At 34.5% G+C, this 26,808-nt stretch overlaps 2 protein-coding genes across 3 annotated transcripts in view; one reads left to right on the top strand and one right to left on the bottom strand.

Moving 5' to 3' along the window:
• LOC136034916 (ras-related protein Rab-7a-like) overlaps positions 1-24,986 on the top strand; it is a 31,045-nt gene extending 6,059 nt beyond the window's left edge. For both annotated transcript variants that reach the window (XM_065716421.1, XM_065716422.1), the window contains exons 2-5: positions 9,972-10,157; positions 15,889-16,086; positions 17,541-17,663; positions 22,242-24,986. In XM_065716421.1, coding sequence (XP_065572493.1) covers positions 9,978-10,157; positions 15,889-16,086; positions 17,541-17,663; positions 22,242-22,367 — 627 coding nt within the window. In that variant the 5' untranslated portion in view covers positions 9,972-9,977 and the 3' untranslated portion in view covers positions 22,368-24,986. The remainder of the gene's footprint in view (positions 1-9,971; positions 10,158-15,888; positions 16,087-17,540; positions 17,664-22,241) is intronic.
• Positions 338-715, bottom strand: LOC136034317 (uncharacterized). The gene has a single exon (XM_065715452.1). The coding sequence runs from the start codon at positions 713-715 to the stop codon at positions 338-340; it is 378 nt and encodes a 125-aa protein (XP_065571524.1).
• Positions 24,987-26,808: the final 1,822 nt, after the last annotated feature.

Genomic DNA, 26,808 nt, shown 5'->3' with positions numbered 1-26,808 from the left:
CTATTGGACACAAGAACAATTTTTTATTCTTCACTTATATAAATTTTAAGGTTTCAATTATCAAACAAATAGCATACAATTAAGCTTTGTTTTTAAATGAAAACTAATTTAATACAAATAAAATATTCTAATATAATAATTATTATTATTATTATTACTATTATTGTGATAATAAATACAATATTACAAGTTTCTTCAATTGGCAAGCAACTAAAGCTCATGGAGAGTAGAGCTCCTCAGGAAGTTTAATTCACTCCAACATTATTCATGTAAACTGGATAAAAAAAAGCAGTTGAAATTAAGTGTATGATTTAAAAAAAGGAAAAGGCATGTTTATTCAATGATATCCCTGTGGTTGATGCTTCTCGACAAGTTTCTTTATATTTGGTTCTATCAATGTTAATAATAGTTTATCGCCCGTTTTCACATTGTCAAGTCTATTGCAAGCTTCTGATAAAATTTGAGAAACATGACTAAATCCTTCTTCAACAAGATAAGATGTAGGAAAAGCTATAACATAGAACTCTGCTTTATCCCAGAGCAAAGGGTACTTCATAGCAACATCATTTGTTTTCCATATATTGTACTTTCCATCTTTGAATTTTGCACGCATTATTTCATCACTTTGTAATTCGATGAAGGGCTCTTGTAAAGATAATTCTATTTTGGCAGCATTAACTTCAAAAGGAATTGAAACCCAAATCAGTATATCCATTCCGAGTAGGTCACTAAACAAATTCAAAATAATGTAAATTACAGTAGAAATTGAATTCTTAAAAATAAAGAGCATTCTGAGTTGGTTTTCTTCATGGAACCCCAATTTGTTCTGTTTTGCCTGTGGACCCCCAGAAATATTACATGGACCCCTAGGGTCCATGTGGACCCCGGTTGAGAACCACTGGTCTAGGAAGATGGGATAACATGTAGCTCCTTGCTTTTAATGTTGACAAATGCTGTGTGATCCATTTTGGCAAACACAACAAGCATCGTAAGTATTTCCTTCAAAACAACTTCCTTTCTTTGGTTTCTGATGAAAGAGATCTTGAGGTTATTGTTCATCACCAATTAAAGTTTAGCAACCATGCTAAACTTTGCCTGACTCCCAAGAGTTTTTATGAAGCTATATAAGGCACCTCTACGACCATATCTGGAGGTCAGAATGTCATTGGCTGCCCCTTTTATCAAAGAAGATAAGAAGTTGCTTGAGGATGTCCAGTGTTGTGCCATGAATATGGTTAGCAGTATGAATAAATATCCATACAAAGAAAGACTACCTCGTTTGAAGCTGCCAACACTGACATATCGAAGGAAAAGGGGTGATATATATTTAAACCAAAAAAAAATTCTTTCTAGAAACACCCTTCCCAGTCTCATTGCCCAGCTCTTGCATTCTCGTACCAGAGGACACTCAATGAAGCTCCCCATGCAGCATTCCACGAGTAGACATAGAAGTCATTTCTTCAGCCAAAAAGTCACCAATCTTTAGAATCAACTGTCTGAGGAAACGGTTTCTGCAACTTCAACTTCAAGTTCCACCTTGATAAGAAATGGCTCTGCCAGGAGTTCCTTTACAATTGGGAAGCTGCAGAGTCCTAGCCAAGAGTCTAGATCAACAACCACAATCTACACCAAAACGATTTTTTGTTTCATCATTGGAGCATCACAAGGATGGAAAATCCTTATATCACTCCAAGCTGCAATTTAAGGTAATACACTAGATTTATCCAGGTTTTCAAAGGACATATCTGAGCATATCTATATTGACACAGGAATAGCCATGGGAATTAAGTTGAAAATTTTAGGGAATATTAAGGGAGATATTGGACTAAATCAAAAGACACTGTGCATCCATATCATCAATACAGCATATCTGGAATATCTTGGAAAAAAAAGGGTATGAAGCTGAAACTTCTTGTGAATGTTGAGGGGGGTGCTGCACTTATTCAAAAGAAACCGTAAGCATCCAATTTGTCAAAATGGTGCATCTGCAATATGTCAGGAATAGCCAAGGCTATTAAGTTGAAACCTTCAGGGAATGTGCAGAGGGAAGTTTAACATAAAGCAAAAGATACTATGTACATCCAGGTTGTCAGAATGGTGTGTGAAATATCACAGGGATGGCTATGAGTATAGAGATGAAACTACGAGGAAGAGCTAAGGATATTCTTTTAAGCTTTCAGTGAATGTTGACCTAAATCAAAAGACAATATGTGCATCCTTTCTACACTATACCAAGAAAATGCTTGCAAAGTCATAAATAAAAGAAAATAAAAATTACAAACAAATAAATTCTCTTATTCAATTTTTATTCACATATAGACTTTTGAAAATTCTCCCAGGAGGCTTTTTTAATATATTATCTAGAAATTGATGTTGCATCAAAAGCTTAGCTCAAGAACCATCCTAAACCTTGTTTTTAAATTGAGCAAAATATATTCAGTATATATACTGATTAGAATGAAAGACAATAATCAAATACACTTTTATGTAACTTAAGAATTTAAATTAAAACCCAAAATTTTAGTTTTCAAGCCAAAAAGCTGAAAAGCTAGGGAAATATTCTAAGTATTAACAAATAGTAAAACTTTGGCAATCAAAACAAACAAACATTAATTAAATAAAGCTTTCCCAAAAATAAGTTTTTCAGAGAAAAGCAAGAGCCAATTAGAATTTCAGATAAATATAGTAATTCAAAGTTAAGAGATCAGAAGTTACTACTAAAGAATGAATGAAACACAAAACAAATATAAATTAAAATAAATAATCTCATCAAACATAAATTGAATTTGAATGAGTACTCAAATCAATCTTAAATAGAAATTGCTGCAAACAAGTATTTGGGTACTGCCCCCACCCTCTAATCCTTCTAAAGTCTATTGTGTCATTTTGGCTTTACTGAAAACCAGATATATTTAAAAAATCTTGTTATAATTTTAATATTGAAAAAACATTATATAATATTGCATCTTAATTTGGCGAGACTCCCATAAATTAATTGATATCATTTTGTTGTATTTGTTGAGTTTACGTTCATTAGTTCTTTCCTGTTGTCTCGTTTTTAATAGTGATTTTGTTTTTATTCAATGTTTTGAAAAGTTAAAGTGCACTGTTCAAAATAGATATAGTTTTCAGTAAAATGCAACATACTTCAGAAGGTTTATCCTTAAAGGGAGAGGGGCAGTAGCCAAACTCCTGTTTTTAGTAATTTCCATTTGTTTAAAGTTTGACTTGAGTATTCACTTGAATTTCTATTTGTTTTCCGATTTGTTCATTTGTCATTATCTTTTATCTTCCTCTTTGACGTGGCTATTGATTTTAATTTATGTTTGTTTTGGATTTCGTATTCTTATGATAGTAATTTCTGGTTGATTAAGTTTGAATTACCATAGAACTTATTTCTAACTGTCTTGAGTTTATTATGGTTCTTTAGTGTTCTCTGAAGTATTTCTTACTTGGAAAGTTTTTTTTTTTAATTACACTCAAGTCTAGGGTATGCTATAGTTTAGGTCCTAAACAGTTGTAGTTCAGGCAAACTGAAGTCAGGGACAAGTTAGTTTAGAAGATTTTTACTTACACCAAAAGCTGCTGCATTAAAGAAATGAAGTCTGATTATGTGTTTTCAAACTCCCAGCTCCACTCCTCCATTTAAGACACTGACTTGTCACGAATTTATGGAGGTTTGGCGAGGTGAAAGAGGTTTTTGTTAAACATTTTGCAGCTCAAAGAATGGCATTGGCATTGTTACCTCATATCCTCACTCCTTCCTTGTCTGCAAGCTTGGAAAGATTCTAGTAAAGGTTTCTAACTTAAATTAAAAGGTTCTAAAAAGTCATGGTTGAAATACTGGGAACAACACACATAGTCCAAGAAAAACACACTGTAAGCCAGTGTGTCAATTCACAGAAATAAGGGGAGGGGGCGATTTTGTTGGTTTTTTCATTTTTTGAAAGAAAGTATGAAACAAATTCAATGGGAATACCAAAAAAGATTTTGAAAATCTAAAGGGTTGTAAAAATTAGGGAGGCCAATGCACCTAACCCTCAGCTGGTGCCACTGCTGTAAATCAAACTTTTTTTTGCAATCGACGCTTATAATATTATAGTTTTTAGTCTTTTTCTGATAATCTTGGGATAATCTGGGAACAACACACATAGTCCAAGAAAAACACTGTAAGCCAGTGTGTCAATTCACAGAAATAAGGGGAGGGGTGATTTTTTTTTTTTTTTGAAAGAAAGTATGAAACAAATTCAATAGAAATACCAAAAAAGATATATTTTTGAAAATCTAAAGGGTTGCAAAAATTAGGGAGGCCAATGGCCCTAACCCTCAGCTGGTGCCACTGCTGTAAATCAATTTTTTTTTTTGCAATCGACACTTATAATATTATAGTCTATAGTCTTTTTCTTATAATCTTGCTGTTGCAAAATCTTTATAGCCTTACAAGTAGGGCAGGGTCAAATACTGAAATACCTAAAAAAAATTGAATCACGAATGGTTTTCTCCATAAAATTATGAATTTTAAATAAAAGTTTGAGTTTAGTTGTGTCTGCTCTATTTGTGAGAATCATAATGGCAAAAAAAAAGAAAAAAGAATCCTGTTTTGCAGTCTACAGTAGCCTATATAAATGTGTTATTGTGACCGTATTGCTAGCCTCGAGCTCAAAGTTTGCTTCTCAGTGAATCCATGTACTTTATGCCTTATATTTTTAATAATGTTGGTATAGTTGATTATACAAATGATGTGCAGTTATGTAGGCCAAATTCTTCTTGGTGCAAGTGGGGGTCAGGTGTCCACCATGCACCACAGATTAAAAATTATGGCACAATTTTAACTTGAAAAAGATAAAAATACTTACTTTCCACTTAAAAGTTGATAGTGAGGTTAGAGTACACAGTGGCGTCCATTCATGAAAATGTAGGGGAATGGGCAAACTTTTTTTTCAAAATCAAGGGGGGGGGGGCGCTTTTTTCAATTTTCTCAGCAAAAATAAAAATATCTTCAAGACCTTGACTAATAGCATAAACAAAAAATAGCTAACATGTAACAATGCTTCTGAGCTTGTGGGAAATATTCCTTTTTGTGGCCTCTTAAAGTTCTTTTATTTGTTATTACAAGAAAACATTCAAAATGAACATTTAGCAGAACAATGTCAGGTAGTCCCTCTCTGATATAGACTATAAAACCCCAGTTCATCTCACTTTGGACTCAGGCTGAAGGATAGCAGAAACAATCCTTTAGAACCCAGTGGCCTCAATGGGGGAAGGGGCACTTGCCTGCCCCTTCCCAAATGTTGAATTTCTTTTGCGCTATTCTCATTGAAAAATGGTGTTGTTTGGCATTTTCATCGAGGAAATCAACTAAAATACCCACACCTAGATTTTGAAAATCCCCCCCTTCAGATTTCTATGAAATGGCGCGGCTGCACTGAACCTGGCAAGACTTATACACATGTTTCCAAAATGGAATATTATGTTCATTAGTTGCCAAAGTAGGGGTCCCTACTTGCAAAGATCTCACTTTTACATGGTTATTTTAGTCTTATCAAGATCCAAAGTTTAGTGATAACTGAGAATTAGGTGAAAGCATGCCCTTTGACCAGTTTAGATACGGCTACGTTTTGCAAGTAGGCATGGTTGCCCCTTGCTTTATCTGAGTGTAATATTTCTCTTATTGAAGTAAACTAAAAATATTATTTTAATCTGACATTGAATCTATGGGATTGAAGTTGTGTGTAACAACCAATACTGATAGTAATAACCAAATTTAATAACGTGAGAGTGTATTTCCAATGATAATGATTAAATCCCATTGAAAGAAGTTTTTTTAAACTAAATGGTCTTCTGAAGGTTTGCTTATTGTCTGCCTCCTAGGATCTGGTAAGTCTGTATCCAGTTGAAAGCATGTATGAAGCAAGTTTTTGTTGCGGAGATGGGATTTCCAAAGTCTGGCCAATGACATGACAATTTTAGGAAGTATATTGAAATTTCTGAAAATAATTTTATGTTTGAAGGGGGAGGAGTGCGTTTGGGGGTCCCTAAAACTATGCCTCCACCCAAGGATATATCCGAAACTTCTTTTTTAGGGGGGGATGGAGCTAAAAAGAACTTAAAAATACATCAAGAAAATTTATATGCATTTGTTACATTTTTGTGAGTCGGAAAAAATTTCAGGGGAGTGTCCAAAACCGTTTTCCCTGGATATGGTGGGGACGCATCTTGGCGGGTATTAAAGCAAGCATATTCAATGACAAATCATAGATTAACCTCCGTGATCTCGGCGGGGAAATTGGACTAGACTCCATGGGTTATGTGCATAGTGTTCTCTTTTTTTTTCTCTCTGAATTTTCGCTAGTGCTGCAATGGGGTTTCATACCCACAAAATTTTCAATTTTTTCTTTATTAGTTTATTGTAATGTGCATTCTTGTAGTGTATTTCTGAATTTATCCTTAACCCATTCAAAATGAATTCTTGGGTACTTGCCTATCATCACAGACTTAGTATATTATATGAACAGTAGCGAAAAGTCCTATACTCTCTAATACGAATTTTTGACACTTATGAGACTAGACCTCTCTTCATTACTCCGCCTCTTTACGCACGCGCAATGACAAATAAGTAGCCCATTACATCTACTGTGATCTGACTGAATGGCAAGAAGCGGCTGAAACTATGGCTGTAAAGTACTGGAACTTCTCAGGTAGCACGCTATCTCAGGTATGATGTCTCATTTTTTTTTTTTTTTTATTCACTACTGTTCATTTATAATTATACTGTGCTGATCACTTGCTGAATTTGATGTCAAATGCTGCAAAGCTGATATGTTTGAATAGAATCTAGGTCAGGAAGATAATCAGGTTAATTTCTGAAATTTGGCTTAATATTCAAATACAATCTGCAATAATGGTATGCAGATTTATTGTTGATTACTACCAATAGCCTGTTTTTTTTAGGTTAAGCCATTCCGTTGGTTAGTTTTGTTTTGCTAATGCATAGGTAATGTGTTTGCTTTGATTAGTTTAAGGGCAATTAAGGAGTTCTATTTGTACATACGTAATTGGTGTGTATTTTTAGTTTTTTAATAAATCAGTTGAGTGAGTGTTTTCCTTGTGATAAGTTTCCCTGAAATTGTCTTTTGAAGGATTTTTAAACACTCCTATGAAGTAAAATTCTCTCTCTGTCACTCTCTTTACAGGTATGTTGCAAACGGGGTTGCCACCCCTAGTGATTTATAACTATTTCTAGTGATTTTCACATTGCTTTAGCAAAAAAGATCACTAGATCATTGAAGAAAATCACTAAATTAACCAAAAAATCAGTAAAATCTAGTGATTTTTCTCACCGGATGGTAACCCTGGTCACAAACCTTCTTCTTGTGGCTAGGGATAGAGTATCCTACTGTAATTTTGGAAGGTCAAAAGCATGCTTCTAATGTGTCAATTGTTTTTTCCAGAAATGCGGAGGACCGTCTTTGGGAGTTTGGCAAAATCCTTGGAGTCTTACCCTCATAGGGGCCATTAAAATATTTGTTATATAGAAATTTACACAACCGGTTTAATATTTCGTCCTTTACAAAGAATCTAATATCTAAATAAAAAGTCTGATTCTGAGTTAAATATGAACATACCACAATCTAGACATGGCTAGATTGCTAGATGTGTCCTTTCGAATTGTATCTTTCTCGAATATTATTCATATTACAATTATTTTTTTTGCATTCCGAGTAGATTTATATAGTTTGAGTTTTCCAACTTTTTTGGAAAACTGGCTTGTTAAAAACTTGTAAGGTGAATTTAATATGGCTGAACCACCAAAGGTCAATAATTGACAAAACTTCAGTAGAATATTTCCAGTTACTACATACGGGCTAAGAGACGTGGCTTTAATTTTTTATTGAAGGGCTCTGTACTTAAGAGTTTACTATTGTCTCGTTGTCTTTGTCTTATTCGTACTGAACCTTGTAAACTAAGAATGCCCATCCAGCTTAAAAAAGTTTTTCCAAGATGTTTTTTTCTCATAAATCAATTGTATTGTTTCTAGCATAGCTGTCCAAAAATATACTTCTTTCCCTGTGAGCATTAGAACATTAGAAATGAATGCTGTTTCAGCTAAAGTTTTTGATAAATTCTTTGAATGTTTAAGATAATCCTGTAAGGTAGATTTCTTAACCTCAAAATCTTCGCCAGCTTTTTGGATTGAAACATTGTTGATGATAACTGCTGCTGTAGCTAATTAACTGCACTTAAACTAATCAAAGCAAACAGATTGCCTATGCATTAGCAAAACAAAACTAACCAACGGAATAGTCTAACCTAAAAAAAAAACAGGCTATTGGTAGTAATCAACATTAAATCTGCATCCCATTATTTCAGATTGTATTTTAATATTAAGCCAAATTTCAGAAATTAACCTGATGATCTTCCTGACCTAGATTCTATTCAAACATATCAGCTCCAACATCATTGTAATTTTTGTAGCATTTGACATCAAATTCAGCAAGTGATCAGCACAGTATAATTATATATGAACAGTAGTGAATTTCTTTTTTCAAAAATGACACATCATAGCGTGCTGTCTGAGAAGTTCTCTTTTTAGGCAGAATCTCCCTGACCTAGATTCTATTCACTATAGCTGAAACAGCATTGGATTAGATTTCCAAGTCTGTTTTGAACACATTGTTGCATTGAGAAGGCTTCTTTGACCAGTCTAGAAAAAAAAAACGCTAGTTTAGTCAGGTAAATTTGAGCATGTGTGTAGATAGGATTTTATTTTCTGGGGCTAAAAGCAAGCAGTCGTTCTTTTAAAGAACTCTACCGTATGCTAAATTCTATTATATATTTTGTTTATTTAGGGAATATTCGCCCTAACTATGGCAATGACTTGGGGCCTAAGGGGGATATTTGATTAGCAAATGTTTTGATATTTTGAAGTAGACTTTTAATATTGATATGTTATATCTTGATATTTTAAATTATATTTGGATATTTTATATCTTGATATTTTTCAATCTGCACATTAAGCTTAGCAGTTGCTAGGCCATTATAAGGATCTATTTAATCTTATCTTATTCCATAATTTCATACCTTTCATAATAAAAGATAACGTTGACCTGGCAGACCCTACAGGTGGAGTACAATAATCATTCCTACCCCTAGTATTGTGGTTATGTATATTCCATCGGCTATAAAATATATCATTAAAACACTCCAGTAGGCTAGAATATGTTCTTGGTGAATAGTGACTGTGGGATGATAAAAAAAAATATATGTGCCTAGTTTACAATTTATTCTATCGAAGGTTTTTAATTCCAATCAGAAGTAATTAATCTTATTATCAGAAATTGTTTCTGGGACCAATATATGGAATATTTTGCAACTCAAATTATCGTCATTTTAACTGAATGTCGCAATTGTTATTTAAGGTGTGCATTTCGATTCTTACTGCTATTGACAGGAATTTACCCCAATCGGTATGTCAGAAGGGAATATGTTCTGTCTACTTTTGCTGTAGGTAAATACGTAGTTCCCTTATAACAGCAGGAATAGAATTGTGGGAATGAAAAAAAGAGAATGAAGTGCGTTAGTTACGACAGTTTTTCTTAAACATAAACGATATGTAAGATGCTTTAGCTGGTATTGGCAAGCAGTGGGTATATTTGCATTGTCTTTGACAATCTTGATGACCGTCCTAATCAATTGGCATGTGCATAGTTAGCTACGTATGCCCGGGGAAAAGGGTGGGGTGTTAAAAGACAGCCGCTTGAAGTTTCAAAATATTCGTTATTTTTCTTATTGCGTTTCTTCGAATTCCCCCCGCCGTAATAAATATTTAAAGCTATTCTTGGAAACTCTCATAGTTGCACACCGATTTTTCGTAGAATAAGATTAAGATCATTTTTTCTGGGGGGTTGGGAGTTAAAAATTATCTTCTCCTAGAGGCGTGTCTAATAAATTGCCTTTTCTGTTTCTTGTAGATTAACATGGCATCTCGCAAGAAAATTTTACTCAAGGTGATTATTTTGGGTGACTCCGGAGTTGGTAAAACATCTCTTATGAACCAGTACGTCCACAGAAAATTTTCCAATCAGTACAAAGCAACAATTGGTGCGGACTTTGTTTCAAAAGAGGTGATGGTTGATGATAAGCTGGTAACCCTTCAGGTAAGTTGCCTTGTTGTAACCCTGGCTGCTTAAAACGTTGATATCTACAGTCCTAACGATTATCAGTAGAAGTGACGGTAGATAATAAGCTGGTAACCGTTCAGGTAACATACCCCATATCATATTATTCATAATATCCTATTTATGGATCTTAGTGCAGTTGGTTCTAGGCATTTATTCCGTGCGGAGAATACCCCACTTCCCCCAGAAAATGCTGACTATAAAATACATCCCCGCGGAAAAGAAATAATTACAGAAAAGTTGTTCCCACTAAAAATTCCCCAAGACAATCCCCTTCTACTTGGAGGAAACAACCCCCCCCCCCCAAAAAAAAAAAAAAAAATCCGTATGTATCCCAATAACAAATGCTATATGTAAGCAATGGACAAATTATAAAACTCAACAAGGTACTAAAACTTCTACAATCGGGTCCCCTGATTGTTTTGTAGTTAAGTAGGGAGGGAGATAGCTCAAAGAGTGCATTTTAATGCCAAGACATCCAAGCTCTCATTGAGCCACTAGATAAATACAAAATTAGTTCTAAGAGAGAGACGAGGGGAAGTTGGAGATAGAAATTGATTCCCCATGGCTGTAGCCTGGATTTTTTTGAGGGAGGGTGAAATTTTTAGGGGGTGGGTTATAAAGAAACTTTAAAAAATGTGAAATTGATCTCATATCTGCCCCCATATGATTTCCGGGAATATTTCTGGTGTGCACTATTATCATGGAAATAAAGAGTTACACTAAACCCCAAAATGAGCAGAATTTATTCTATATAGGAGGGGGACTGCTTAAAGCATTGAAGCGTTGATGTTGCTAAATAACCCAACTAAAAAAAATAATCCATAGAAGCAAGACCATATTCAGGATTTTGTTGGGGGGAGGGGTAAAAAAAATGTTACAAAACACATTAAAAATTTCCTTCCACGCATTTTGTTGCTTTTTCTGGTACTTGGTATTTACCAAGTGATATATAGAGATCGCCAGTTATGTCGGTCTGTCTGTCCCGGTTTTGCTAGTTTAGGCACGTCCAGATAAGCTAGGACGGTGAAATTTGCGTTTCAGGGACCAGATCAGATTAAATTAGAAACAGTTATTTGCCCGATTTGACCATCTGGGGGGAGTGGGGGGTTAATTCGAAAAAATTGGAAAAAAGAGGTATTTTTAACTTACAAACGGTTGATCAGATCTTAATGAAATTTGATATTTAGAAGAATATCGTATCTCAGAGCTCTTATTTTAAATCCCGACCGGATCTCGTGACATTAGGAGGAGTTGGAGGTGGATACCTAAAATCTTGGAAAACGCTTAGAGTGGAGGGATCGGGATGCAACTTGGTGGAAAAAATAAGCATCAGTCCTACATACGTGATTGACATAACCGAAACGGATTCGCTCTCTTTGGGGGAGTTGAGGGCGAGGTTTAATTCTGAAAAATTTGTAAAAATGAGGTATTTTTAACTTACGAATGAGTGATCGAATCTAAATGAAATTTCATATTTAGAAGGATCTTGTGCTTCAGAGCTCTTATTTTAAGTCCCGACTAGATCCTTTGACATGGGGGGAGTTGGAAGGGGAAACCGGAAATCTTGGAACGTGAAAATTGAGGTGTCTTTATCTTACGAATAGGAGATCAGATCTTAATGAAACTTGATATATAGAAAGACCTTATGTCGCAGATGCTCTATTTTTAATTTGAATTGGCTCCGGGGACATAGGGGGTCGGAGGACGGAAACAGAAATTTTGGAAACCGGAAATCTTGGAAAACGCTTAGAGTGGAGAGATCGGGATGAAACTTGGTGAAAAGAATAAACAAAAGTTCTAGATACGTAATTGACGTAATTGCAAAGGGTCCGCTCTCTTTGAGGGAGTTGGGGGGATTTCTAGTGCTTTCGCGAGTTTGGTGCTTCTGGGTGTGCTAGGACGGTGAAAATTGGTAGGCGTGTCAAAGACCTGCAGAAATTGACTTGATAACAGTCATTTCCCTGATTTGACCATTGGGGGGGGGGTTGGAGGGAGAGGGAAAAATTGAAAAAAATGAGGTATTTTTAACTTACGAAGGAGTGGTCGGATCTTAATGAGATGTCTTATTTAGAAGGACCTTGGAACCCAGATCTCTTATTTTAAATCCCAACTGGATCCAGTGTCATTTGAGGGAGTTGGGGGGACTAGAAATCTTGGCAAACGCTTAGAGTGGAGAAATTAGGAGGAAACTTGGTGGGGAAAATAAGCACAAGTCCAAGATACATGAGTGACATAACCGGACTCAATCCGATCTCCCTGGAGGATTTGAGTGGGGGTTAATTTGGAAAACGTAGAAAAATTTGGTATTTTTCACTTACGAACGGGTTATCAAATCTTAATGAAATTTGATATTTAGAAGGATCTTGTACTTCAGAGCTCTCATTTAAATCCCGACTAGATCTTTTGACGTGAGGGGGAGTTGGAAGGGTCAATCGGAAATCTTGGAACGTGAAAATTGAGGTATTTTTATCTTACGAATGGGTGATCGGATCATAATAAAACTTGATATATAAAATCTTATGTTGCAGATAGTCCATTTTCAATTTTAATCGGATCCGGGGACATAGGAGGTTAGAGGGGGAAAGCAGAAATCTTGGAAAACGCTTAGAGTGGAGAGATCGGCATGAAACTTGATGAAAAGAATAAGCACAAGCTCTAGATACGTAATTGACATAATTGGAAAGGATCCGCTCTCTTTGGGGGAGGGGGGGGGTTCTACTGCTCTGATGAGTTTGGTGCTTCTGGACGTGCTAGGACGGTGAAAACTGGTATGCGTGTCAGAGACCTGCACAAATTGACTTGATAACAGTCGTTTTCCCAATTGGACCATTTGGGGGGCTGGAGGGAGAGGAAAAATTGAAAAAAATCAGGTATTTTTAACTTACGAATAGGTGATTGGATCTTAATGAAATTTGATATTTAGAAGGACCCCGTGTCTCTGAGCTCTTATTTCAAATCCTGACAAGCCTCTGATTTTCTTTTTAAATCAGTATATTGATTCTTATAATTTTGCTAGAGTTCATAAATGAGTTCTTAGCTCTTGTTTACGAACTGGACAAAAATTTCGAGGGAAGGGCAAGCCCGGTAACCCCCTCCCCCTAGATTTGGCCTTGAATGGGAGTGATCGTTGATGATAACATGCTAACCCATCAGGTAAAATATCTTGTATTGGGTTATGCGGAGCATCCCAAGCAATTAGTTTCATAATTTTAGTTACTATAATGCGAACAAATTGAAATTGCTAAAATGATAAATTTCATTATGTGTTTGGAAGGCTAAAAGCACAAAAACAGGTTGAAATGAAAAATCGATAAGCCATCAGATTCACTCTAAGATAAAGAATAAAATAATGTGAGGAGGAAGGAGAAGGGGTAAAAAATAAGAAAAATTGACAAGTTTTGAATGTACAAGGTCCACAATGATATTTTGGTGGTCCATGAAGAAAACCTACTCAGAACACTCTTTATTTTTGAAAATCTAATTTCTACTGTAATTTACAGTTCAATTTATATTGTGTTCACTGTCTGATACACTGTCAGCGCTTAGTTGGAAAGAAAATGAGTTCAAGTCTGCATGATGCCCTTTCTGTTGTAATAAAAGTAGTTATAAAAGTAGTTTTTTAGTGTTTTAGAAAGAAGAGTTGAGAGAAAGAGTCAAACTTTAGCATAAAGAGCGGGGTATGGATGAGGAAGCAGCCGCTTTCATATACTAAGTAATTTCTGTTCGTCTTAAGTTTTAATGTTGCTCCTTACTTTCAGTTAAAAAAACTTGTTTTTTTTTTTTAAATTTAATTACATACAGAGGTGAGATGGCTATCAAAGGGGAATTGTCTTAAGCGTTTCATTGCACTTTGGGATTCTATTGTTTCCTTTTTCGCTGACACACAACTTGGAGCAAAACTGCTTTCAAATAAATGTGATGTGTTTTACTTATCAGATATATTTGAAAAACTTAATACACTTAATAAACAGCTCCAAGGAAACGATTCTGATCTGATATCCAGTAAAAGTGCTATTGCTGCTTTTCTAAGGAAACTACAGCTGTATAAGAATAATATCAGGCGTCGTGCATTTGAACTAGTTACCTTGTTTGGCCTGTATTAACAGTGATTTGTAAGATGAAGATCTTGCATTATATGGTGAATATTTGGAAAATATATGTGAAAATATGCAAACTCGGGTCGGCAACCTACTCGGGATGAATATACCGATTTGGGTTTCAATTCTTTTCGAAGTTAATGTTGTCGAAATAGACATATCTTTGCAAGAGCCCCTCAACGAAATACAAAGTGATGAAATAATGCATGCAAAATTCAAAGATCACCAAGTGCAATATATGGAAAACAAATGATGTTGCTACAAAGTACCCTTTGCTCTGGCCTAAACTACGTTATTGCTTCTCCTACATCTTATCGTGTTGAAGCGGGAGTCGTCTTTCTTAAATGTTGTCAAAAGATCGCATAGACTTGACATTATGAAAAGGGGTGATCTTCGACTATCATTAACATCAATAGAACCAAATATAAATAGACTCACTGAGAAGAATCAACCATAGGGATCTCATTGAATAAACATGCCTTTTCCTTTTTTTAATCACACTTAATTTCAAGTCCACTTAATGTCACACTTAATGTTGGAGTGTATTAAACTGCCTGAGGAGCTCTACTCTCCGTGAGCTTGTGTTGCTTGCCCATTGAAGAAACATTGTAATATTGTAGTTATTGTCACAATAATAGTAATAATAAAAATATTAATAATACTTATTATTGTTATTATTATAATAAAATATTTTATTTAAATTAAATTAGTTTTCATTTAAAAATAAAGCATAATCGTATACTATTCCTTTGATAATTAAAACCCTAAAATTTATACTAGTGAAGAATAGAAAACTGTTCTTATGTCCAATAGCTATGAAGGGGTCCACCAAGATAAAAAAAAAAAGGGAAAAGGGGTCCATTGATAAAAAAAAGGTTGAGAACCACTTGGGTAGACTAATACAGTCACCTAACATTGTATTAGCTTTTTCCGCAAGTTTTCATTTTAGCTATCATTTTTGGGGGGGAAAAATTATAAAACGCTAGTATTTAAAATAAAAAAAATTGAAATCAATTCTTCAATTAAGCAATATTTCTACCTGTCCTTTGTCGTCTCATCACTGGGCTTTTTGATATTTGTATCGAGAAAATAAAATGTCAACAAAAATTGTGAAACAAAAAAAATATATGGCGATGACACTGCTGACAATGGACTGCTTAATTAAATATTGATGCCTGACCGTCCATAGCTGCAAGTGAGCTTGTAAACCTTCTTCTAATAATCTCTATTAAGCTCACCTGATGTCTATACATTCACTTAACATTGTATTAGCCTTTTACGCAAGTTTTCATTTTAACCAGCATTATTGAAAAAAAAATAATAAAACACTAGTATGTAAAATAAAAAAAAAAATTAAAAATCAAATCTTCAATTAAGCAATATTTCTACCTATCCTTTGCCGTGTCATCACTGGGCTTTTTGATATTTGTATTGATGAAATAAAATTTCAATAAAAATAATAAAACAAATCTGATGATGACACGACAATGGACTGCTTAATTGAAGATTGATGCCTGACCGTCCATAGCTACAGGTGAGCTTGTAAACCTTCCTCTAATAATCTCTATTAAGCTGTGTTTTTAGTGTCAATTTTCTTTTCTTTTTTTCAGATATGGGACACGGCTGGACAAGAGAGATTTCAGTCCCTTGGTGTTGCGTTTTACAGAGGAGCTGATTGTTGTGTTTTAGTATTTGATGTTACGTCTGCGAATAGTTTCAAATCTCTAGACTCGTGGAGAGACGAGTTTCTCATTCAAGCCTCTCCGAGAGATCCTGACAATTTCCCGTTTGTGGTTCTTGGGAACAAGGTAAGGTAATTTTAAAGTTTGGCTGAAATATACTTATTTGGTCATTAATTCCAAGGGGAAAATATGCTTTTGAAAAATTATATATTAGATAAATATTCATCGATCATAATTAATAAATACTACTGCAACAAGCTTGTTGGGTCCTGGAACCACCCTTGCAAAAATATGATTTTCTTATTGTACAAGGTGGGGAACTCTAAACCTCTATAAAAATTTTTTGAAAATGACGATTTCAGTGGTAAACTTTTCACTTCAATCTGATGTCATTTTAAGGGGCATCTGGTTATTTAAATAAAAATTATAGGGATTTTTTCCGTAAGAAGTTATCAGAACTCGATATAAAATATGTAAGAGAATTCAACTCATATTAGATCGTGTGTTTGACTTTGGAAGTACTGGTATTGACTAATGGAAATTGCACAGCAAAATGAGTTATTATTGTCGTGTTTGAAAATGTTAAAACATAAACAGCTTTCTTTCTCTTATCGTGGAAAAATTTAGTGCTGGAGGAGCATTGGAAATCCGAGTGACGGATATAACCGAATGAAACGATAAATCAAAAGGTAGAAAGCAGAAAGTGATAGATTATTCGTAGAAAAATTCAACCATCATATCTTTCCCGTTTTTAATCATTCTCGTCAAGTTAGCGTGACTGTAAAAAGAAGGCTGGAATACAGTCCACTAAACTTCTTTCCTAATTGGGAATAATTGGGGAAAGCCTTTACTACCTAAAAGACCATTTTTCCATTGTTTTGGGGCTTATCATTAAGTAATGAATTATAAAGATTGAACATTGTTTAAAATTTGTACTATTTATGGAGCAGCACCTACTCAGGATCTTCTTTTTTGTGAGGGGAAAAGGAGTGGCTACGACTCAAAAAAAAAAATCTTGTAAAAGTAAACTTTATGGAAAGATGACTAATTGTTGGTGGAATGGTCAAATGATCAAGATTATAGGGGGGGAGGTGTGCCCAAATTTTTGGTAAAATCAAATATTATGTCGTATCCTTCTAACAAAATAATAACCTTGGACGTGTGTTCTTTACTTTAAAGGGTATTTATCTGCCCTTAGCCAAGTAGCGACCTTTTAAATCAATCGTTTTAAATTCCTTATATCTTCTTCCCCTCCCTTTCCTGGAAGAAGTTGTCAGGGTATATACTTTTTGATGACACGGTTCTTGTTTTTTTTTTGTAGGGGGGGAGGACTTTATGGATAGCTTGGCAATACTAGTTTCTTTGTCCGGCTTATATATCCTAACGTCAATTAATTTTGGTATACAACATTCTATCTATTAAACCTCCCCCATGGACAAGCGTTGCTTTTTAGGGGAAGTAGCAATATTTTTTTTCATATATACGTTTTGTCAATAAATCTCTCTCTCTTTCTCTTTCTTTGTGTAAAAGTAGGAAAATGAGTTCCTTCCTAACATTTCTTATGTGTTGTTTCATTTTAGGTTGACGTAGAAAATCGAGCCGTTTCCACGAAACGAGCTCAGCAATGGTGTCAGGAAAAGAACAATATCCCTTTCTTTGAAACTAGTGCAAAGGAAGCTATTAACGTTGAACAAGCTTTTCAGGTAGTAATTGTTTCTAACACTTTTGTCTAATCTTAGTATCTGCATGTGCTAATTGTACTATTCTAGCTATACTAATTATACTAGTTACGAGTAAGTTTAAAAAAATAGCAACTATAACCTATCATTTTTTCAGTGTCGTCAATAGCTATAAGAATCAGACGGTTTAAGTTCCGAAAATTTGCTTGTTGGGGTAACATGTTCCATCCAGGCCTTTTCGTATGGGCATTAATTTTTGCCCATAGTCTGACTTAAACATTGGCTTCATAGATGTAATTTAGATGTGTAATTTAATTACATAGATGTAGGCTGAATTACATTCACATTACTTATCAGTAAGTGTTTTGGAAGTATAAATAGTTGAAATTAAAGTAACAAGAATACACTTTGGAACTGACGCGTAGGGACCCAAAGTTCTGACCCTTGGGGAGGGGGTATATCAGAACAATCCTGCTTAAAAGTTCTTTCGGATCAGTCTCAGAGGGGAAAACCTCTGATTTAGTTTAGGGTAAACCAACCCTTATTAGTGCCAGAAAGACAGTCAAACTCGTCTAACAATCTGCGTAGTAGCGAGGTTGAAAATGGTATAAGTGTGAATACACTGTCCAAGGGCTGTGTTGTATGCAATATGAAGGTTAACTGAAATAGAAAAAAAAAGTTGTAACAACCTTTTCTGTGCACATATTAAACACTGCACATCGGGCCATACATCTTGCTGTACTTCTGAGTGTACATCTCAAAACAAAATCGTTATAATTGTATGCTTGATGTAGTAGAGAAATATTAATAAATTAAAGTAAAAATGTTTGTAAATAGTGGTGTTTCGTTATCTTTTTTTTTAACAAATAATCTTTTCGGGTATTTGTGGCTAAATTTTATAACCCTAATGCGTGGTTTGATGTTGTTGCTGCCAAACATCAACATTACCAATTAGGCATTGGTTTTTAGGATGTATAAATAAAAATAAATTTAGGGAAATGAATCTAGTTTTCATTTTCTCCATTTTCTTGTAAAATATTTCTGATCAATACTGAAACCTTATTGCTGCATAATTTTTCTAGCAAAATTGTTGGAACTAGTGAAATATATTTTACTGGCAAAACTTATTTACAGTCACTATATTACCCCTAGAGGCATAGTTTTGGATTATCAACTTTTCCGGTTAAGACTTTCTTTTTGAAATTTTTGTCGGAAATCATGTCAGACTACTGATCGTAAAACATGTGATTGCATGTCAATATTCCGTCTCGTCTCTTAAAGAGGTACATAACTCGGAATTTGCAAAACTCGAAGGTGCAGAACTCGGAATTTGTGATCGAACGCCTACTTTTATTACTTCCTATAGTCATCGATTGTACTTGATATGGCGTGGGAGGTATGTCGCTCTTTATCAGTCTACACTAGTGTGTAACTTTGAATCATTCTTGTTTGAATAAATCATAGTCATAATTCAAATCATGTTAATTATATGATATTAATAATGCGATTTAATGAACCAAATGATTAATTCAAGAAAAAATCATATATATATATATATATATATATATATATATATATATATATATATATATATATATATATATATATATATATATATATATATATATACTAGCTGTTGGGGTGGCGCTTCGCGTCACCCCAACACCTAGTTGGTGTTGGCCCCCCCCCCCCCAAGCCCCCCCGCGCGCGTAAGTCGATACGCGCCATATTAGTTACACGCCATTGTAGTTGTGTCCCTGTGTCCCCCCTGTGAATATATATATATATATATATATATATATATATATATATATATATATCATGAAAAGAGAAATACCAATGCCACAGCACAAACACAAAAAAAAAAGACAAAAGGAGAAAAGGAAGACTGTTTTCCTAAATTAGTGACTAATATAGACCAGCACTTGAATGAGGCCTTAACCCTACTCATCCATACAATCACATAGGTCAAACAGCATAGCCACACACAATCAACCATAAAGAATAATCCATGGACAGGCAGTCATGTCGTCAATAAGTATAAGTCGTCATTTACCAAACAATAGAAAAAATAATATAGACAAATAATTCAGAGGCAACACCCAACATAAGGGCTCATCAGGAGAATACACTGGCCTATATAGGGTTTCGCCACTCTAAATTCTCTACCCAGCACAGTGTTGTGGCTACCACAGAATATCCATGGCATCCCCGCGTCAGGTATCACCCCCAAAATATATGCCTATGAAAGAAAAAAACAGCAAATGTAAAACAACCAAGTAAAACCAAAACAAGCTTATCCTGTTAATATATCCCTCCCTTTAGCAACAATAGATAAACTAAATATTATAAATTTTGCCAAATCACAAATATTAACACATTGCAAAAAACCTGAATGAACTAAACAATTATAGAATTCATTTTTACCATGTGGCTAATTTTTAAGAAAATCCGCTCAATTAGAAACACAATTCAAAATAAATGGCGCTGCGACAACATTTCTCGAACCTCCGAAATTAGTTGAAAATTTCTTTACGTATTTCTACATAATTCTTTTGATATTTATTTAAAAGTTCGTTATAATGAAAACTAAATTTTTTAAATTGCCAAGTTAATTTATTTGCAGAAATACCTCTTGATATCAATTTTTGGCTTAAGATTTTACATCTATTTTTTAAATCAATATAATTACTACAAATCCTTGCATAACGAAGTAACTGTGAGAAAAACGCTGAATATGTGATATTTGAGTGTATATTACTTTCAGGGAATGGGAAACTAATCACTTCAAAATCAAAATCATCCGTTTTATTATACATTTTAAATATTTTTAAATATTTATTATACATTTATCACAAATATTAATATTTAAATCTAAGAAATGATCTTCATGACCAGCGTCATGACCAGCGCCATATATATATATATATATATATATATATATATATATATATATATATATATATATATATATATGAGCTTTGTTGATGGTGATTGCTAATCGAACATTCCCTGTGCCCCCCGGCGTCCCCGTTGTATTTGTGTCCCTGTATCCTGGACGTCATTTATATTCCCTGTGTCCCGGTGTCCCGGTCGTCATTTGTGTCCCGGTGTCCCGGTCTGTATATACATTCGTTTTTGAATTGGTCTTTTTTTTAGTTTTTTGTTTTTTGCCTTTTTTAGTTTTTTTTTTTAGTTATACCTCATGATTGCCCTTGAGTTTTGTTGATGGTGATTGCTAATCGAACATTCCCTGTGTCCCCGTCGTCATTTATATATCCCCCCGTGCCCCCCGGCGTCCCCGTTGTAGTTGTGTCCCTGTGTCCCGGTCGTCATTTATATTCCCTGTGTCCCGGTCGTCATTTGTGTCCCGGTCTGTATAAACATTCGTTTTTGAATTGGTATATGATGAAATAAATTTTTGTGTTTTTCCCCTTTTTTTCTTTTTAGTTTTTTTTTATTTTAATTTTTTTTATTTTAATCTCAAGTTTACGGCATTGCAATATAAGTTGGGAATTGCGAATGAAGCAAGAAGCACATTTTGAGCTTCTAATCAGTGTTAGTACGAACTTATTCATAGGCCAATTCGAGTGAGTGCTGAGTCAAACAGGGTTTGTGTTGAATTGGGGCTGGATTAAATGAGGATTAGAATAATCATGTGTTGACTTTAACGGGGATTAAGTTGAAGGAGGGTTGTGTCGAACGAGGTTTAATTACACGCAAGCCTATTTCATAGTTGTGCTAGAAAATCCAAGCCAACCATTAATTTTCAGCTCTGAAAACAATCGTTAAATGTTTATGCAACACAGCTGTCCTCTGTATCTGCTTATTTAAAGTTTTTGAGAAAATTGCAAAATAATGCCGTTTGGTTTGCTTTTGGAACAGGTGAAGTAGAAAAAATACAGAATTTCTTTGAAGGGCTTCCGGAAGTCCATTTCCTTCCCGTCTTTGCCATTTCGTTTTCTGCTGGACATAGGTGTTACGTTTTGATTATAAACTGGGTTTTGGCCTAGGAAAACCGATGACATCTATTGAAAACTCATGTAAATTCAGGGGTTTCTCTGTACGGAAAACTGGTGAAATCTATTGAAAACGATCGTAAATAACAGTTTTCCACACATGGAAAACCCTTGTAAATATAGGATAGAAAACTTTTGATCCCGCCATTGGACTCACCATGTCCAGATTAGGGAATGACCATTCTTAGCTGAAAAATGAATTTTAGCAGACGACAGTCGAACGGATACCAGAAGTAAGTATTTCTCATTATAAAACTCGAGTCTGACGAGGTTAGGGTGAGGTAGGTACGCAAGGACGGGCTTTACCCCCCCCCCCCAAAAAAAAAAAAAAAGAAGAAAATTCATAATCTTTTGCCCTCCAAATACCAAAATCCAAGTTTTCTTGGATTGCTGGGCATTTTTATTCAAATGTTTGGCAAAATTGGTTTTTTTTTTCATTAGACCCCCCCCCCCTCCAAGATAACTTCACTTGCGTGCGTGTTTCAAGTCCTCTCAAGATATTATACGCTACGTTCTTTATTTTGTGCCTGTCGTCCGTTAACCTTTACTGCTTCCCAATAAGCTTACATTTCTTTCTTTATAGACCATTGCTCGAAATGCGTTAGCTCAAGAAGCCCAAGAAGATCCATATAATGAGTTCCCAGACACACTCAGAGTTGGGAGTCAAGAACCTGGAGGTTCAGCTAGGCAAGATTCCTGCTCTTGTTAAATGACTGACACTTAGAGATTATTCGACGCTATGTTTTTCGTTCTAGGCAAGAAGGTGTTGCGATTTATTTGTGAGTAAGTTAATTGGGTAACGCTGGGGAATACTTCTTTCGGGTGTTTTAGAGCGTTGGGGAGGGGAGGCTTTAGGTAGATTTCTAGGGGACTTTTTTTTCAAATATAATAGAAAAAGGAGAGAATCGAGTTAGAAAAAGAAGTCAATTAGAAGAAGAAAAGAATTAAGTGTATTCATCATATTAAAGCCTGTGCAGAAGAATATCTAAAAATTTTAAGTCCTAATTTGAAATTTCTTAAGTTGTAATGACAAATAATTTATTTGGAAAGGGCTACAAATGAACCCTGGAAAGCTAAGGAAAGTCTACATATTTCTTTTTATTCAGCTAGACATTCATCTTACTTGCCTAGGATATGTTCTTTTTTAAATATTCCGGTTGGTTTCCATTTCATCGATTAGTCCTTAGAGTCGTTTTAATAGAAGTAGTTTGGCAACTTTTTGTTTCCCTTAGGCCTTATTCTTATAGTAATTATTTTTTGTTATGCATCTTTATTTTGCAGTTTCGTAAATCAGGTATGCCTGTTTGTCGATTCTAATCAAAATTGTAAATAGAAAAGAACGAACGCCATTATGAAAGCCGTTAAGAATTCAAAATTGATGGTGCTGTTTAATTATTATTGAAGATATCTTAAATTTTAATGGAAAGTGTTAATTTATTATGAGAAGGGAGTAAAGAGGTAGTAATCCTCGTGGAATATGCTGAATTTTAAATTTCAGCCTACCTAAGGACCCTGCTAAGGAGGGGAAATTAAGGAATCCCAGTACTGTATTTTACGAATAGTAGAAACTTACAGTAAATTATGGTTCTTGCCAATCAATTAATTTCATCGAAGATTCTAAATACAGCAGTTCGTCAAATAGATGGGATTATACACTGCTACTGCGAGACATGCCTTAAATATGAATGAAAAATATAAATTTATTCTGAGAAGGATGAAAGATATAAGTTTCTTTTTTTTTCTTATGCCCCTGAAACAGTAATGTTGCAAGACAAACAGTCAATAAATGGAGGGAAAAAAATTCTGTCAAAATAAGTGGTGTCTTAACCTGCTAATTTGAGGCATGGCCTAAATTTTTATGGTAAATTATGGCCTAAAATTTAAACAATGGCCTAAAATTTTATGCTAAATTAATTTGAGACAGAGGAAAGAAGATAATGGATGTTAAATATTTAATAACTTTTTTTATATGTAGGAAATCTTGTCAAAATAGATGGTACTGTAAACTGCTAATTTGAAGCGCGGCTTAAATTTGCATGACAAATGCTAATTTATTTTCAGACTGAGGACAGAAAATAATAGATGTTACATCTTTGAAGCTTATTTTCTTGTTCCTTTTTAAGAAATCTTGTCAAAATAGATAATATTGTAAATTGCTAATCTGAGACATTTTCCACATGAGGATAAGGATAAAGATCCTCCAGAGCCATTGCTGGCGCATAGGATTTCGAATCGACATTTCAGTTGCTGGGTGTTTTTACAGGGACAAGTAGCAAGCTTGTCGTCCAACCTTGCTACGGCGGGGATCGAACCCTGGGCCCCATATGCCACGTTTCATTTTCCACATGAGACGTGGCAAATATAAATTAATTTTGGAAAGGAAAAGAGGGAATAATACTCTCTAAGAAATGAAATTGGTTTCAAAGGTGTAATTTAAAAAGAAGCTGGGAAATTTACAAAGTGTAGAACTATTGTCTTAATTTGAACATGCTCAGAACTTTCCATAATAGTAGTTCCCAGGTTTTTTTTTATTGGAGCTCAGAACTGTTTGAGTAATCTTTTGTCATCTGAATTTCTACGCTATTACAGGCTCAGCAAGCTCAGTAGGTAAGGCATCCTACGTAAATTTTTCGGTCGTGAGCTGCGGAGCCTTTTTCCGATGGTCAAATCGTGAAAAATCGAAAAACTTTTTTTTTAAATTAAAAAAAAAATTTTTTAGTAAAAATTGTGTTCCTGGATTAAAATTTGATATTGGATATTTTGTGTGTGTAGATAGGTCAAGAATTTGATCTAATAAGAGGGGGAGGGCTTGTCTCATCGTAAATAAGTATTGCCAGAATTTACCTTGTTTTGTTTTACGCCTTTGAGATCGAGCTTAAACTTTCGGTAATTTTACAAAAGAGTTTACCACGTTTTTTATGCCTTTCTTCCGACAATAACTGTAAAAATACGGATCGTTTCTCAGATGGACTATAAGAAGAAACAAGAAGTGGGGAGGCGTGGAACACGTTATTGCCCTAAACGACTAAACCCTAAGTTGTGAATCTAAAATCTCGGTGAAGGAAATTCTGACTATTCTGTTCCTTTTTTCTTAAGGTTCTGTTTACTGTTTTACTTTGAGGAAGGTTCTGTTTTACATACTGTTAATTTGAAGATGCTGCAAACAAAGCACCGTTCCTAGAACTTTGCACTTTGTATCTAGTTATATAAATCGTATCTATCTAGCTATTGCCCTTCAGTTATTAGTTTATTTCATGTTTTTGTATGTATGTTGTATGCAGTGATGTATATACAGTTCATATATAATAAAAATGGGTTATATTCTGTGCTTTTTTCTATGTTACTTAGTTTTTGTCAATACTTCTTAAACGAAATGAAACAATAACTTTTAAAATAGCTATTTGCGAATATCGGTGGTAGTTATTACGAGTGTCGTTGGTAGTATATATTGATAGGTAGTATTTGCATAGACACTTGCATCCATGGATACATAACAAAGGACTGTAAATTTCCTCAAACCTGTTCTAGTGCTTAGTAGCACTTGCTGGAAATGCCCCCACCGTTAAACTACTAAAGAAGAAAATAGCAGTGGCTATCAGGACCGTAGTATCTTAAGAGGCATTACTATTAATGCTTCTTAAAAAAAGAACATCTTTAAAATGACTGTTTTTAAATGTAGTTGAAGGGTGGTGGGGTTGGGTTTCCTTTCCACATATTGTATGCAGTGATGTATATACAGTCCATGTATAATAAAAGTGGGTTATGTTCTGAGATGTTCGGTTTTACTCAAACCTTGTCAATACTTATGAAATGAAATTAATGAATAAATTTGAAAATAGCTATATACGAATATTGCTGAGGGGTAGGTTTTCCCTTGCATATGTTGTATGTTCAGTTCATATATAACTAGAATGGGATATACTCTGCGCGTTTTCTTTTTCAATGCCTCTTAAACAAAATGAAACAATAGCTTTGAAGAAATAACTATTTTTGAATATAGCTCAGGGGCGGTGATACTTTATATTACCTTTGATATTACAGCTAAGCTAATAAAGAACATCTGGGTGATGCAAAGAGTGAAAAACTGATCAGAAGGTGCTTCAACATGTGTTTAGTGAGCCAAATTATAAGGATTGCCGTGAACATTTTTGAAGAAGTAGTATATGTCGTCCCATTGAAGTTTTCTAATCTTACGAATTTTGCAGTAAAAAAAAGAAAAACACAAAGGCCAATAAATTGTCGATCCACGTACGCAGCTGCTGCGTGATTCAAAAGGTGTTACGTGGCATCTGTTTTTAAACTTAGAATAACAGCCCAATCCCTCATATCAAGCAAGCTCACCACCTGCATGGTCTACTATCAGTTACTCAGCTCTGTAAGTTTGAAATAATATTCCGAGTGGCATTTGAAAATAACTTTAAAAAGTATTTTTTTTAATGACTGATTGTTGTTTTTGTTTTCTTTTTTGATGATTAAGGTATGAGGGTATTTTGATTTTTTAATCCGTTGAGACTCAAAGGGTTTCAGCCGTCTTTTATCAGGCACTTTGTTGGCTTCTCTTGTGTTGTTTGTAAATGAAGTTTATTCTGTTACAGTTTGTAACTAAATTAGTTCAGCAGTTAGTTCAATTTAATTGATTCAATGTGTTTTCTTCTATTGTAGTTGGAGAAACCAAAGGAATGGTTCGATCCATACGAATATAAAGGAACTCGAACTCTTTTTCTACTTTCTGAGCCCTTAACTCGAAAATCGAAAAAGTTTCCTTGCACTCTAGCGAGAAAGCGAAATCTGCATTTAGAAGACAAATCGCGATTACAAGGGAATGAAGAAATGTGTCATTATAGCTTCTATGAAGGATAAACAGGAAGAAGGAATTGGATTCATAGCTGATTTTTTTAATTCAATTGAAATTACTTGATTTGCCACCCTATGCAGGGCCGGAACGACCTCCGTACCAATCGGTACGGGTCCGATTGAGAATATCTTTTCTTGGGCTAAAAAAGAAATTTTTAAGTAAAATTCAAATCCAGCACTATATATATATATATATATATATATATATATATATATATATATATATATATATATATATATATATATATATATATATATATATCGCATTTTCATGTAACCTTTACCATAGCTGTTTG

Source organism: Artemia franciscana, chromosome 13 (assembly GCF_032884065.1).
Source record: "Artemia franciscana chromosome 13, ASM3288406v1, whole genome shotgun sequence".
Lineage (NCBI taxonomy): Eukaryota > Metazoa > Arthropoda > Branchiopoda > Anostraca > Artemiidae > Artemia > Artemia franciscana.
Note: the sequence above shows the minus strand (reverse complement) of the source record. Positions and strands in the feature narration are given on the sequence as shown.